The sequence below is a fragment of the Eubalaena glacialis genome, chromosome 5 (assembly GCF_028564815.1).
Source record: "Eubalaena glacialis isolate mEubGla1 chromosome 5, mEubGla1.1.hap2.+ XY, whole genome shotgun sequence".
Taxonomy (NCBI): Eukaryota; Metazoa; Chordata; class Mammalia; order Artiodactyla; family Balaenidae; genus Eubalaena; species Eubalaena glacialis.
Genome location: NC_083720.1, coordinates 19,021,218 through 19,037,187, shown reverse-complemented (window position 1 = coordinate 19,037,187; position 15,970 = coordinate 19,021,218). Strand labels below are relative to the sequence as shown.

Genomic DNA, 15,970 nt, shown 5'->3' with positions numbered 1-15,970 from the left:
GATAAAGGATTTTTATTTACTCCAAAAGAAAGCATGCTTTAACTTCCGTTACAAATAGTGCAAAAATAATTTTCTTTTCCTTCTTGGTAGACAACAAAGTTCCTAAAGCATTCCAGAATTCCCTTGTTCAACTTGGACTCAACACCATGAAGTCTGCAAACATATGTATTGGTCGACCAGTGTTGCTTACCAGTTTGGATGGAAAGCAAGAGGTGAGAGTCCTTTTCATTTCCTTACTTTAGAAATATTTCAGATGTTTTTGATTTTAATTTTCAACACAAGCAGTAATAATTGAAAAGCTATATCTTACAAGACCCTCACATCTATATAAACTTTTCCTTCCTTTTATACCCTGGGAGTTGTAGGCCCTAAGTATCATGATGTAGAAAGAAGCCTTTCCTCCAGAGGTAGTGACACACTACCAGCCCTATTTCTCCCAGTCTGTTAGTTGTATTTCTTCACAGAAATGTTATTTTGGGTCATCTGTTTTGTACGTAAATATTTGATTACCCTCCGTTTGTCCTGGCTGCCATTCATCATACCTGAGACTCTAAGTCCAGAACCTTTCCTGGGTCATTTTTGGCAGCTTAGGTTTCTTCCTCTGACTCTGCCATGTCTTCTGCTGCTGCTTCATCAGTCAATGTTCTCTCGTCCAGTGGGGTCCTCTGGAAATGTTTTGCAGTCTTATATCTGCTGATGGCTTGCCTCCCATTCCTTTCATTGTTCTGGGCTTATACTGTAAAAAATCCTTCACTGTGTTTTGTGGAAGAGAAGACTATAAATGTGTGAGCTCAGCCTATTATCTGGAGCTAGAAATCTTTGAGTTTCTCCCTTACCATTTAAGTCTGTTGAGAACCACGTTCCCATGGAGCTCTTGTACTGGGTCACTCACTGTTTGCTGGATGTAGTTTATGCTCCAGACTGAACTACCTTACACTTAGCTTGTCTTCAGTATTTTTTCTCGTTTTTCTCTTATCACCTGTTAATACCTTTGTCTCTTTTCTTAAATCCACCTTTCAGCTCTTCCACCATTTTCACTGTGGGATTATTCCTAATCTTCACAAAAGAGATGTAGTATTTATAAAAAAATAGTTTTTTTGTAACTGATGTCACATCATAACTCCTTTGGGGTAAGGACTGTGTTTTGCAGATCCATGTACTTGACTGTGCTTAGTTTTCTTCCTTATAAATGAATGATATTCTACAAATATTTATTTTCTTATATTTTTGTTTCCTATGTTCTGGGCAGGTCTATACGGCCTGGCCTGTGGCAGGATTTCCTGGAGGCAAGGTTGGCCTGAGTGAAATGGCACAGAAGAATGTGGGTGTGAGGGTTGGTGATGCCATCCACGTCCAGCCTGTTTTGGGTGCTGTGCTGCAGGCTGAGGAAATGGACGTGGCACTCAGGTTTGGCTCTTTTCTTTGGTGACTGTCTGGATCCGTGCTGCCCAAATGAGTCACAAATGTGAACCACACATGTAATTTTGCATTATCTAGTAGCCACATTTAAAAAGTGAAGAGAAAGAGAAAGTAATTGTAATGGTATGTTTTATTTAACCAGTATATGTAAAGTCTTATTTGAATTTATAATAACTACAAAAAACTATTAACAAGATTTTTCATTCTGTTTTTCAAACTGAGTCTTCAAAATCCAGTGTGTTATATTACACTTGTAGCATATCTCAGTTTGGGCTAGCCACATTTTTAGCACTTGATAGCCACATGTGGTGAGTGGCTAGTGGCCTACTGTGTCAGACAGCACAAGCTAGATGGGTGCTATGTGATTTATGGACTATGGACTCGCTAATGTCCCGTGATTAGAATATGCCCTGACATTTTAGGTGAGAGGAATTGTTGTTGATGGATATTTAACAATGTTCTTTTTGTCTTGGTTTGCAGGGTAATCAGGGCTTCTTGTCTTTTTTACAGTCGTAAAGACAGGAATAGATTACTGTGATTTGGCAAGAAACACGTTTTAATTAAGACTGCTCAGGCGAAGTGTACCTGATTGTGTATTTTAACTCATTGATTATTCAGTCAAGTAAAACAGTTATATCTATCCAATTTTTAAATAGTCCCCCACCAAAGATGACAAATATGGTTAAAGTATATCACCCATCCTCTTGGATGTTCTGTATCTAATAGGATTTTTACTCAGTTTGCATATACAAGTCTTATCAAAATTTGTTTTTTAAAAAAATCTTTTAATACTTTAATATCATGTTTGTAAAAACTTGGGGAATTTTATATTATATGCTGGAATCACAAAACATTTTTCAATCATTAGCTTGATTTTGAAAAGTTTTCTTCACTTTGGCTGCTTTTGTAGATTCCAAGCTTAAGCTTTAGTATATTTTTTCTTTTAAAAACAGGAAAATGTCTTCAGTGCATTGAATAACAGTTTAACAAGCAACAAAATAAAAAGCCAGAAAGGAAAAGAGAACACAGCATATGTTGAGTGCCAGCTGTGTACTAGCACCCACACGCACACTTTCCCCTTTTTCTTCTCTCATTTAGTCCTCTAAACATCCAGCAAGGTATCCATATTTATCCCTCTTTTTACAGGTGAGGAAATGGGCTCAGTGAGGAGAAGTAACTTGCCCATTATTTTATGGTAATTTTTTAGTTAACTCAGGTTCAACAGAATTAATCTTCAGACTGTTTTAAAACAGTGCTTTAGGTAGCAGTAATCAGTTGACTGGATTTTTGATGATTACTAACAAGTGTGACCTCTTGGGGGCGCAGCAGTCTTAGGTGATAATGATTACCTACTATAGGGGGACTGTATATGTTTTAAATGGAAACTTGGTTTTTTATTTTAAAGAACCTTATGTTTTAAATGTGGCAGCAGAACTTAGACAAGAAACTTAATTTCCAATAAGAAGAATCAGTCATTTTAGTCTGCTGTTTAAATCTTTCAGTTGTATCTGAAAAAATTTATTATCAATACTAATGTTAGAGCTCCTTCTAGTGGAAATGATTTAATCTGTGCTCTTTTTAAAAGCAAAACTGATTGTTTTACATATTTTACATATTTGTACATATTTGCAAATATTTTCTCTTCAAAGTTTAATAAATAAAAGCCATTTAAGTAGTTTCAGAGTTCTTTAAACAAGTAAATTTAAGTATTTAAGGAAATAAGTACAATCTTCTCTTTAGTTTATACACGCATTTGATTCACGAAATTTTCTCCTTGTTTTTCTCTCTCTCTTTTATATGAATACACAGTTGGTTCTCATTATTGGTGGTAGTTGTGTTCCATGACGGTGCCACAAATACTGAATTAGCAAATACTGAACCGTTGCTCCTAGGGAGGGTGTGTGTGTTTGTGTGTGTGTGTGTCTATATGTATGTGTATTTATTTAATACATATAAATATATGAAAATATATATCTTATGTAGATTATAATCTTAAGTCCTTGAAACAACTCATTCTGGTAGATTCTATTTTCTTTATTTTTCAAAAGAGGAGAAGTGGCTCAGAAATATTAAGTGACTTGCCTGAGGCCACCCCATTAACAGATGCCAGAGTTAGGATTCAAACCCCCTCTGTCTGGTGCCAGAGCTGGAACTTTTCACGCGATACTGCACTGCTCCCTACCCTCCCCAGCTTCCATCCTCTGGTCACCTCTGAATAAGAGTTGAAACAATAGGCCTTTTTCAGCCTCAGCTGGGAAAGTATTGGGTTACAGTTTTTGCCTGCTCTGTGCTCATCCACAAATGACTGGCAAAGCTCTGCTAGTATTGATTTTGGGGTTATAAACACATTTTAGCAAGTAGGTGAATTTGCATACGGAATTTGCAAATAATGTAGTTGGCTGTATTGATTTTGTTACTGATAAAGTGGTTGGGAGCAAGGCTTAGATTTGGACCAAATGCGCCTGCTAATACACCTTTTCCTGAGCTAAACCATTCTCCCACTGTGATCTCTGGCAGAGCTTGCAACTGTAGGCTTCCTCTGCTGATACGGGCTGCTTACACAAGGAGGAGGAGGGAAAATGCACATATTCTGAGAACTCTCCAAGAACGTGTTTCTTTACAAGTGTAATGATTTTTAGGCATGTTTCCTGTACTCAAACAGGCAATCTTCCTGGAAGACACAGTTTTTGCTCAGAAGAAGGCTTTTCCATTTTTTCTTAGGCATACCCTTTCTCTAGAATAAACTTGCACTGTACCATTACTCTGCTTTTTTTCCACCTCTTCAGATAACGTACTCTATAGGATTTAAATTTCCTTAAAGATAATTTATAAATTATACAAAGAGAATAAAGTAAGCTATTAATAAAAGCCTTTCTCCAAGCTGGGCAAGTTCAGAAAGGAAATGATTAAAATTGAGGCCAGTGTTTTTCCAATGTTTCTGACTATAACACACAATAAAAAACACATACTTTTCATTGTGATTTATTGCTCCTATACATCCACAGATGTAGTACATAAATGTACACACGTGTATACATGTATATACCCGAGTATATAGGGGTGTGTGTGTGGTGTGTAAGATAGTAAAGAAAACTGATTTAGGCCACTAAGACACCAAATTGCAAATGGTGTTTTCATGGCTATAAGAAGTATCTAAAAAGTGTAAATCATTCCAAAATTGTATAAATCATTTCCAGGTTGTAAACTAATGATTCTTTTGATTAGGTCTACATCACAACTGTGTACATGTCATTTTATATTACATTTTAGTTTCTGGTGTACTTAATGCTGATTTTTATTTCTCCCACCCTTCACAGTGACAAAAATGCAGATATTAATGAAGAGCAACTGACTAGTTGTCTTCTGAGAAAACTAGGTGAGATGTATCTTTCATACGTTTTCTAAATTTTAAAAAGCAAGGCAGCAGCAAATAAACTGATGTGTCTTTGAGGTCTTGTGTACATAATGCTGTTCTTTAAAATAGTGTAGAGAATATTCTTCTCAACGAATGAACGTCCTTTTAAGATAGGGATGTAGTATCTGCCCCTGGCCCCCACCCCCAACTGCCAAGTAATTGATTGGTAGTTGAGCAGTGGAGAGAATTTTTGACTTAACTGTGAGCAAAGTCAGTGGTAGAACTAAGACTTTTAACCCTTGAACTCTGTTCTTTCCAGTCAGGTATGTTATCTTGGAGTGTTGGTGTAGGTGTGCCATTTTAGCTTGGTTCGTTACTGAACATGGAATGCCTGGCTCTATGGGGTTATAGCTGATAGAATCCTAAATGTACTGAGTGTAGAGGATTTCAGAGAATTAGCTTGACCTTCTATCTCCAGATAGTGCCGTATCATAGGGGAATATTAGGTCCTCTATTTTTCATAACAATTGTTTTATTAATACTTCCATCTTTGATTTAGTCTTTTCAGTCAGATAGTTTTGTTAATAGATGAACTCAATTGCTATTTAAACTTTAAATGGGTGAAAAATTGTGCTCACGTATATATTTAATAAATTGTTTTCCAGATGGCAAGATTGTTTTACCAGGCAACTTTCTGTATTGTACATTCTATGGACGACCATGCAAGTTGCAAGTGTTGCGAGTGAAAGGAGCAGATGGCGCGATGTTGAGAAGGGCTCAGAATGACTCTGACGCTGTTGCCCGGGGAACGGCCTCCAAGCCATCCAGCACGGAAGCTGGTACCCTGGATATATCCTTACAGCTGAGCCAGTTAAGTCTGGAAGTGCCCCCAAACCCAGCGTCAAGCAGTACTCCTTACAAACCAGGAGATGGCAGAATGATAAATAAAGCTGGTGGCGTTTCGTCAGGTGTTACACAGAGTCCTGGGAATGGCAGTGGACTTGGACTAGAGGCAGTCACGGGTCTTGAATGTCGTTCTCAGTCGGCCAGAGAAGGAAATGAGCAGCCCGTCAATGAAGAGAGATTGCTAAAGTCACCCAGCGTGGGAGCACAGTGCAACACCGATACCTTTTATTTTATTTCTTCCACAACAAGAGTCAATTTTACAAAGATTCGTACAAATTCAAAAGATCAAGGCAACCAATTAAAAGTAACTTATGACATGATAGGTGGCTTAAATAGTCAGCTGAAAGGAATTAGAGAAATAATTGAATTACCTCTCAAACAGCCTGAGCTTTTCAAGAGTTATGGTATGATTTCTTCAGTGTATTACACCCAGAAATGTTAAATTCAAACTAAAAAGCAGTTGGCTCATTTCACTTATCTAATAATTGTTCACCCTCTTTTCCTGTTTTTCTTTCCTGAGGGGGAGGTATGGTAGGAGATGCCAGTTAAGTCGGCCTTTTTCTATGCTTGGTCTCTTCAGGTTGTAATGTGAGTTAGTTGTAGCCTTGTCTCTCTTAACTGCACACTTCCACAGTTGTTTGTATTGGATCTAGAGTAAGTATCTTGTCATGCTAGATTAGCCGTAATGACTAAAAAAATAAATCAAACATTTAAATAGTTCGGATAAAACTTCTTTGTTAGGAAATGTAGCTGGGTACAGATCTCTTTGCATTGAAACAAGTACTTAAGGGAGTGACTTGGCTTTTAGAAAACTCAGGGCTTCTTTTGCATTGTTAACTGCCCAGATCCTCTACATATATTTGGTGCATACCGTGTCTTTCTCTGCTTTTTGCTTTTTCTTTTTTCATGAATATATATATATATATATATATATATATAAAAATATATATATATATATATATATATAAATATATATATAATAAATACTTGGATTCACATATAAAATGAACCCTGGTAAGGCTTATATTCCCTGAGATGGCTAGTTGGATAAAAATTGGGGTTGGTGGCTTATTTTGGATGCCCTTCTTGTTGTTCGGGCTTTGTTTTTTGATCATTGAACTGTGCTGTGTGGGATGGGGCATGTCAATAGTGTGGGTGTTAAACCAGTTTTTTACTAACCAGCCTGGCCTGGTTGGGTCTACAGAGAGAGAAAAAGTCATTGCTTGAGATCAGCGTTTGGGCTAGTTAGTACATTTTTCTATGAGGAAAGGGAAGTTCTGACTCTTAGTTTTTGTGCAAGGTAAATTTATTTTATAACTCGTGTTTGAAGTCATATGACAACACTTACAAGCAACCTAGTAATGCTGCATCCAGTGTTCTCTGCTTTTTCTTCTAGGAATTCCTCCCCCTAGAGGAGTGTTGCTCTATGGTCCTCCAGGTACTGGAAAGACAATGATTGCCAGGGCTGTTGCTAATGAAGTTGGTGCCTATGTTTCTGTAATTAATGGCCCTGAAATTATTAGCAAGTAAGTGCATAATTTAATAGACTAAACAATATTATTAGATATACTTCTTAAATGTGGTTTTTAAAAAATGGCTCAATAGTATTCTGTCGATATTTCACACATTGAAATATTTTAAATTTGCTTTTCTCAATGTGTATAAACATTAAGTTTGGAAAATAATTTTTGAAAGTAGTATTAAGTATTGTGGAAATATTTGAAAAGTCAGGTGAGCTTTTATAGATATAGCTTTAAAAATGGTAAGAGTTGGTCCTGAAATGTATTTTATTTGTTACAGATTCTATGGGGAGACTGAAGCAAGGTTACGTCAGATATTTGCTGAAGCCACTCTGCGGTATTCTTTATTTTTGGATGTTTGGCATTAGTAGTCGAGGCTGTATTAATGAAAGTAGAGATAGTAGCACTTTATACGAAGCATGAAAGAATAGAACAAAAATAATAGTGATAGCACTGGAAGTAGATTGTAAGTTTAATGAGGTTCTATCTAATCTAGTTCTATCTAATATTGTTTTGGAAATGTGATAAATAAGTTATTAAATTACATAATGTAGCAAAAGGTACAAACTTCCAGTTATAAAATAAATAAATCATGGGGATGTTATCTACAGCATGGTGACTGTAGTTAATAATACTGTATTGCACATTTGAAAGTTGCAAAGAGAGTAGATTTTAACAGTTCTCATTATAAGAAAAAAAATTTTATAACTGTACAGAGACAATGTGAATTAGACTTATTGCGGTAATCATTTCACGATACGTATATACAAATGTTGAATCATTATGTTGTATAACTGAAAGTAATGTTGTATGTCAATATCTCAATTTTAAAAATTACATAAGGTAAAAGAATTAAGACAGTGCTGTCCGATAAGTCATGTGAATTTGCTTGAGCATATAAATTTATGATTTTCTTTCTTTTGGGTACATCTAATCTCAATAGACTATTACAGTTGCCCTTTAGGCTTAAAACTTCGTTTTATTACAGTTTGCTTCAAAGTGACAAATCTTTTGCTTTAAAAATGATTCTTACTAATCATTTTTCAGTTTAGGCTACCATTGTTACATTGCAAGGAGTATTAAAGAATGGCCTGTAACTTGGTCTAATGTAGTTTTATTCATAATATGGCTATGTCTCTTCCATTGTTTTGGTATGTAACCTACCATAATTACTGCTCTCTTATCAAAACTTCCATTTTTAAAGTTTTTTTTTCCCCCAGTAGATAAAATAAGTAGTCTTTACTCCAAACACTGAAGATTTGAGAACCAGTGATATACCTTATTGTTTAGTATGTTTTTGTTGTCACTATTAATTTGTTCCTGGAAGTCGAGACTTCCTCTTATGAGAGAATTCACATCTTTTTATGGGAGAATTGGTCATCTTGAAAGTTGTTTTTTTAGTAGATTTTTTAAAAAGAGCATTTCTACTTTCTATCCCTTGGAACTTTAAACCATCTCCAAGGAATAGCATCACTGGCCTCAGCTTCTGAATTGATCCAGGCATAGCAATTTAGTGGGCATTAGTGGGCAAGTTCTGTCTGGGCATAGACTGTCATCTCATGAGCAATACATGTTCTCAGTACTCTGCTTTTTATTGAGGGCAGATCTACTAGAATGTGATATTGGTGAGTTAATAATTTAGGCTAGAATTAATCTAAGATTTTTCAGGTTAACATCCTATTGCTTTTGTCTTTAATATTATTAATTAAATCCTAAATTTGATGCATTGCATTTCAGTCAAAAAATTAAAACAATTTCAATTTTTTAACTGCAGTGCAACAATCATTTAAAAATTTAATGTATATTGGAGAATTCATTTTACTTGTTTATTTTTAGGCACCCATCAATTATTTTTATTGATGAGCTGGATGCACTTTGCCCTAAAAGAGAAGGGGCTCAGAATGAAGTGGAAAAAAGAGTTGTAGCTTCACTCTTAACACTGATGGATGGTATTGGTTCAGTAAGTACAGCACCAGTATTGATTTCTGTGGGAGGGGGTATTTTCTTAATAATATGTATGTAGTGGCAAAAACTGTCAAATATGTCTGAGTTTTTTGGATCCTCTAGGGTAAGGAAGAAATATTAGCTGTAAAAACTAGAGGAAAGACCCATAAAATAATTTTCTTCGTGATTTCTTTGTAACAGCTAGGACAGTATAACCTGGCATATTTTTCTAGCATATAAAATTATATACAATGATAGATTTATAATAAATGGTATTAACCTAAAAACCTGAAGCCCAAGTCAGTAAGGAAAATTTAGCAATTAAATTTAAGGGGAATTTACTAAGAAATTTCATGAGTAAGTCTTATTACTCTTGTAAAAATTGATTCTTTGGGGGCTCTAAGTTGGGCAAGTGAAAGGACAGAAAGTGAGAATAATGGGAATTGTGTTAGTACAACATTTAAAAAGAATGTACTCATGTTACCAGATTCTTTGATAGTGCATACAGTCTTATATTAATGAAAACTATGTGCTGATTATGAAAGGGAGATCCATAGGACTAATAGGGAAGAGGAATGAAGAAAAATTCTCTCAGACTCCTGTTAGGCATTTATCAGAAGAATACACTTCTTATACAAGATTGTAAATAACTCACATTTTTAGAATCATACGATGTCAGAACCAAAAGAAATTTTAGAAATCATGGAGTCCCCAGTTTTTTGCACATTGAAAAACTGGGCAATTTGAACTTTTTGGTTTTACTGACTATTGGTAGAAACTGAACATGTGAAAATAACGGGAACGTTTGGTATTGTCTCTATTATTTGCTAACCTGTGTTACAATTTTAAGAGTAACATAAGAGAAGGGTTGTAACCTGCGGGAGGCTGGATGACCATCTGGTTCTCAGTCTTAGGGCACTACCTAGGTGTGATCATAATGTCCCAGGTTCGGTCCTGAACTTACAAAGCTGGAGGATTCAGTGTTGTTAGTATGTTGGAGATAGTGGAGCTCTGAGGATAGATCCATAATAACAACACTCACAGGAGACTGATACATAAACTGGGACACCAGTTCGTCCATTTACGATAAGAAGTAAAATTATTATCAACTATACTTCAATGAAAAGTTTTTTAAAAAAGAAAAAGAAAAGTATAATTATTAAGCTGACCAAATACTTTCTTTATGAACGGCTCTCTTTTCATCCTGAAGAAAATATGTGGAGAGCTGTATTACAATTAGAATGGATTTTGGTGAGTAGGAAATCAGATAGGAGGCTCTGTGTTGGAGGATCTTAATTACTATGTCATTGCTACCTCTTTCTCTGCCACTGGGATAGACCTGATGTGAACTGATGTTCTTGCCTTTGGGCAGGACTGGGAGCATGTGGCACTGATGTTTTAGCCTGAAAGTGTTTGAGGGCCTGTATTTTTGTCTTCTAAACTCATGATTCATAGATTCACTGTAATCCGTGCACTTCCTGTTGGCACATCCAATATAGTTGATTAGGTTTGAGTTTTCTTACTTCAAATCACATTCCAGTTAAGCTTGTCTCTGTGACATTACACGTGGGTCATCTGAGTAGAATGTTGGGTAATTTCTACAGGTGGCTCATTGTGAACATAGTTCTTTATAATTTGTTGTTCCAAATTTTATTCTCAGAGTAAAAATCCGTATGTATTCAAGGGTATCTGATACTTGGGTGTTGGTTATATTGTTGTGTGTATTTTCAGAAATTTGAATATTTATCAAAACAAAATAGAAACAGTGCAAATGTGAGGAAGATTTCTTAGACAACTGCGTAATAGAGCCTAGTTCTGTTTGAAACACGTGTAGGTCGTAATCTTTGCTTTCAAGTAGCGAAAAGGACAACTTAAAACAATTAAACAAGTTAAAACTATATGGTATAGGGTATATATGTTGTTATTCATGAGAATTGTGTAGTTAAGATGCTAGAAGTGGGAGAGACATCACTTACAGTAGATAGTTAAGTATTGGAAAACTTTCTAGGTAAGGGAGCATTTAGACTGAGCTTTGGGAAATGTGGGATGAATGACAAAATTTGAAAAATAAGGGATAGGACTTAGCAGCCTGGACAGTTAGATCTATCCTTGTCTATATAGCGAGTGCATTTTTTTTTTATTTTTTTACTTTTAGAAGAATATGTAATATATTTTAATTTTGTTTTGTTAGGAAGGAAGTGAAGGACAGGTGTTGGTTCTTGGGGCCACAAATCGCCCCCATGCTTTGGATGCTGCACTACGAAGACCTGGACGGTTTGATAAAGAAATTGAGATTGGAGTTCCGAATGCACAAGACCGGCTAGATATCCTCCAGAAACTGCTTCGAAGGGTGCCCCATTTGCTCACTGAAGCTGAACTGCTACAGCTGGCAAATAATGCTCATGGCTACGTTGGAGCAGACTTGAAAGCCTTGTGTAATGAAGCAGGTGAGAGTGATTTGCTGTAGTGAATCTGTACTGATGGATTTAATAACTGGTTTATTTACAAACTGATAATTTATATCTCACTTATTTCCTAATGGAAATAGCTAATTTTTTTTCTAATCATAAAATATATGTTTTATGAAAAAAATCTGGTTAATTCAGAAAATGATAAAAATGAAATAAGAGTCACTCTTAATCCCTCTTCCTAAAAATAAAAATATACACATAAAAATACACACATAAAAAAAGGATGTACTTGGCATATACAAGCAGTAAATAAATATTAACTGCTGTTAGTATGACTTAATAATTTCAAATTTTCCGGTATTTAACTGATCTTCTGTTTCCCCTAATCTAGCAATGAATCAGATTTTGAGAAGGTAATTTTTTAAAAGATTAGTCTTAAAATTAAAGTGTCCGGTAGGGAAAATATGTAGTTTTGTGTATACTGTCTTAAATACTAGTGTATGTTGTGTTATGCAGTGGTGTTCTCTAACTTTATATAGCAGAATAAAGCTTAAGAACAGTGCTAGAATTTTTGCAAGAGATTTTCTAAAGAGGCAGGGGTGTATAGTAGAAAATGGATTTTGGGTAGAAAATACCTTTAAAATCAGGCTTGTGGTCTTGGGCAAGTTCTTTGCCTTATCTGAGCCTTAGTTTTTTCCATCTGTAAATTGAGGGGGTTGTGGTAGATGATACCTAAGTGCTTTTGTACATATGACATTCCTTGGATATAAGGGAGAAGAAGAAAGAAATGGAAAAAAAGAAGGGAAGAAAGGAAGGAAGGGAGGGAAGAAGGATAGGAAGGGTAGGATGAACTAGAACAGAACAAGGAAGTACCCGAGTTAGGCACTAAACCTGGCCTGGCCTCACTAGCTACTTTCATACACCTGGCTTTTCCACTCTTCATTGTCTTCTCTTTTGTGCCTGTTTGTCTGAATGATTTAAACTTAGGTGGTTAGTCAGGGCTTTCTCCCACAGTGTTCTTAGAAATAATGCTACAAAGCAGACTGATGCTGATTGTGAAGTTAACTGCATTTTCTCATTGAAACAGTCTGACCAAGGACTTGATTAACTTATACATTTGGTTAATAGTGTGACTCAGAAGGAAAGATAAAACACCTCAAACTCTATAAGCATTAAAAATAGTAGAATTATGCTCCAAATGCTATAGAATGGGCATATCTCACTTATTGAATATACAAGGGCACCCCTAATGTGTGCATTGAGCATAGGAAGAAAAACTCAGCTATATAGTAAATTTGAACTACGTATTCTCCTAGTTCTAGATAAAAAGAATTGAACATTTAATGTTGCCTTCTAAGTTCAAATTTAGAGGAGTTATTAGGGGAAAAGTTGAATGGCTCTTAGTCTTTTAAAATGACTGCCTAGGGAAGTTTGAACCGCTGTGCCACCCCCCCCTTTTTTTTTAACATAGTGTCCTTGGACAAGTAGAAGCAGTCACAATTATTACACTGACCTTAGAATTACACACAAAGTTAGAATCATATTTTTTACAAAAAGAGTCATGGTAAAATTTTAATATTTAGAGGCAATATGCTCAGTAAGTATTTGAGAAATGTATGTGAAAACCGGGAGACATAATGAGACGTAATTACCATTCCACTCCTCTTGGTAGAGTAATAAAAATATTTATTAACTTCAGAGTTGAGTTTAGTTTTGTCTTTAAACCCCTGTTGAGCTTCATCTCCTCCTGTCCTTTCTTGCCTTTAGAAATCCCTGCTCTGTGCTAAGGAAACAACTCCGAGTGGTTATTGCTACCTTTATAGGCAGCAATAGACAAGGTAGTGTCCTGTGGTGCCTTAAATAACTGCTGCTATTTTTATGAACACTTCCAGTCAATTTTTGGCTTCCCACTGACAAGATTTCTCAGCTGTGGTTCTGACTGTGGACTTTAAATACATCTTGCTTAAAACCAGTGCTTTTTAGGAGGCATTTTCATTGTTCACCATTTGTGCTGTGTTTAAATGGACAGCTTGAGAATTCCCACTGGCTTATCTGGGAAGTAAGGCACCTTGACCTCCAAATGTGTGAGGAAAGTGAGAGACTCCAGCTCCAAGAGATGTATTCCTGAGTACACAAGTTAATTCTGTCTCTTATTTATTCTTTTCTGCAGAATTCAGGTTCATTTCACATGTTCTCAATTCCAGACAGATCACTTGGAGTTGAGGTTCTCAGACTTTATCGTGCATCAGAATCCCCTGGAGAACTTAGTAAACTATAGATGGCTGTCTGTGCCCTATTCCCAGAGTTTCTGATTCAGTAGGTCTGGGCTGGTACCTGTGAATTCCTAACATGTTCCCAGCTGATGCTGATGCTCCTGGTGTGGGGACCACACTTTGAGAGCCACTGACATAGGTCACTGGTTCTTTTTTTTTTTTTTAAAGGTAGGAACCCCTGTTTTTGTTTTTTAATTTTTTAAATATTTATTTTATTTATTTTTGGCTGTGTTGGGTCTTAGTTGAATCACATGGGATCTTCCTTGCGGCGCACGGGCTCCAGAGCAGCTGGGCTGTCTAGTTGAGGCACGCGGGCTCAGTAGTTGAGGCACCCGGGCTTAGTTGCCTTGCCCATGTGGGATCTTAGTTCCTCGACCAGGGTTCAAACCTGCGTCCCCTGCAACAGAAGGCGGATTCTTAACCACTGGACCACCAGGGAATTCCCAGGTCATTGGTTCTTAAAACCTCATTATGCCTCAGGTTCACCTGGGAAGCCATGCACGCTCCCATGCAGGCACGCGCGCACACACACACACACACACACACACACTCACTCACTCACTTACTTTCCATACTTAATTGAATAAAGAAGGTGGGGAACTGGAATCAGTATTTATAATGTTTTCCAAGTGATTTGAAGTAGCCAGTCTTGTACTTCCCTGTGAACAGGAAAGGTATCATTAATTTAGGCCAGTGGTTCTCCTGCGTTAAACCTGTATAAGAATCACTTGTAGAGCTTGTTAAAACACAATTCTGGGCTGCATGCTACTGGTTCAGTAGGTCCAGCTGGCGTACAAGAATTTGCATTTCTATCAAGTTACAGGTGATAATCAGTGCTGCTGGTCCAAGGGCTACACTTTGAGAACCACTGATCTAGGCCAACCAGCTCTCCTATTTTTGGAGATTCTCTGTAACTGATTTAAATAACTGCATTAAGTTTAGGTAATGTAATTCTGACTCTCTCACTGATAGTGTTGAGTTTCTTCCTAGAGTTTTTATGTGATAGTAATGTACTATTCTAAACTACTGTATCATTTTAGTCTCCGACTGTAGGAGAAAATGAGTGTCCAAGTTTGTCTTGCAGGTATATATAATGGTTCTGAATAAAACTTTAAAATGAAAAATAATTCTGAAAGATAGAAAGCCACAATTAAGGAAATAGTTAAGGATTAACAATTAAGAATACAAGTAAGAATGTAGACGTGTGTTTTTCTTAGAACATTTGCTTGCTTATGATTTGTGGACTTGTATGTTCTTTGAGCTTTTTGTGTGTTGGCTGTCTGGTGGTTTTCCTTTTTCCTGGACTGCCTTCTAGTTGGGGAAGCCCTGCCATTTTTAATAAAAAGTGGTGCACAGGTGTCTAGTAATTACATACATTGAAGTGATTCAGAATGTCATAAAACCTAAGTGAACTATGTTACTGATTGTTTTGTTAATCTTAAGGTTATTGTTTGTGGGTTATTAATACAAAAGATCAAAATCCTTGTAGTATATATGTTTGTGCATGCTTTTCCAGAGGACCGAAGGTTTGCAATCTATTCCAGAGTTTGTAAGGGTGATGCTGTGTCTTTTGCAGTGTGATTACTCTCAACTTTTCTAATCTTTTATTCTAGTGTTACTGAATATTTTCCGTATTTTTAAACTTTGTCTCCATAACAAATAAGAAAGTTGGAAATACTACTGTAGTATTGCTTTCAACAATTGGATCTCTTATTATCTGAGCAGATATAATGTTTAATGTTGAGGGTTGGGTGTGAAACTGATTTTCAAATGTTATGTTTTCTTTATAATTAATTTTTGAGCTAGAGTGTGGTTTGATAAGTCGTGACTTGTCCAAAAGCCTAATGTTTTGTAGCTCACCTTTTTAAGCAAAGAGCAGCTGCATTTTGAAATGTTTTATCTCAAGCAGACAAGCTGTTTATAAGCTCAACCCTGACACATCCTGACATTTAATGTCTATGTTTTTATGCCTCCTGGGATTAGGCTGCCTTTCTAATTAATTAGTTGCATAGCCTTTTATTAATTCCCTCAAAATTTATAATGTTTTAAATTAACAACATAGATAAGCATACCACACTTTTTTAGAAAACGTGAAATGTTAATTATGCAGTGGAGACATGAATTGTATAAACTCTGCTGAAT

General features: G+C 36.1%; 1 protein-coding gene across 3 annotated transcripts in view; it reads left to right on the top strand.

The window, feature by feature from the left end:
• AFG2A (AFG2 AAA ATPase homolog A) overlaps positions 1–15,970 on the top strand; it is a 334,710-nt gene that overhangs the window by 5,917 nt on the left and 312,823 nt on the right. For 2 of the 3 annotated variants that reach the window (XM_061192005.1, XM_061192004.1), the window contains exons 2-9: positions 91–212; positions 1,250–1,407; positions 4,737–4,795; positions 5,440–6,084; positions 7,077–7,206; positions 7,481–7,537; positions 9,037–9,160; positions 11,336–11,591. In XM_061192005.1, coding sequence (XP_061047988.1) covers positions 91–212; positions 1,250–1,407; positions 4,737–4,795; positions 5,440–6,084; positions 7,077–7,206; positions 7,481–7,537; positions 9,037–9,160; positions 11,336–11,591 — 1,551 coding nt within the window. The remainder of the gene's footprint in view (positions 1–90; positions 213–1,249; positions 1,408–4,736; positions 4,796–5,439; positions 6,085–7,076; positions 7,207–7,480; positions 7,538–9,036; positions 9,161–11,335; positions 11,592–15,970) is intronic. The other variant, XM_061192006.1, reaches the window with a different exon arrangement.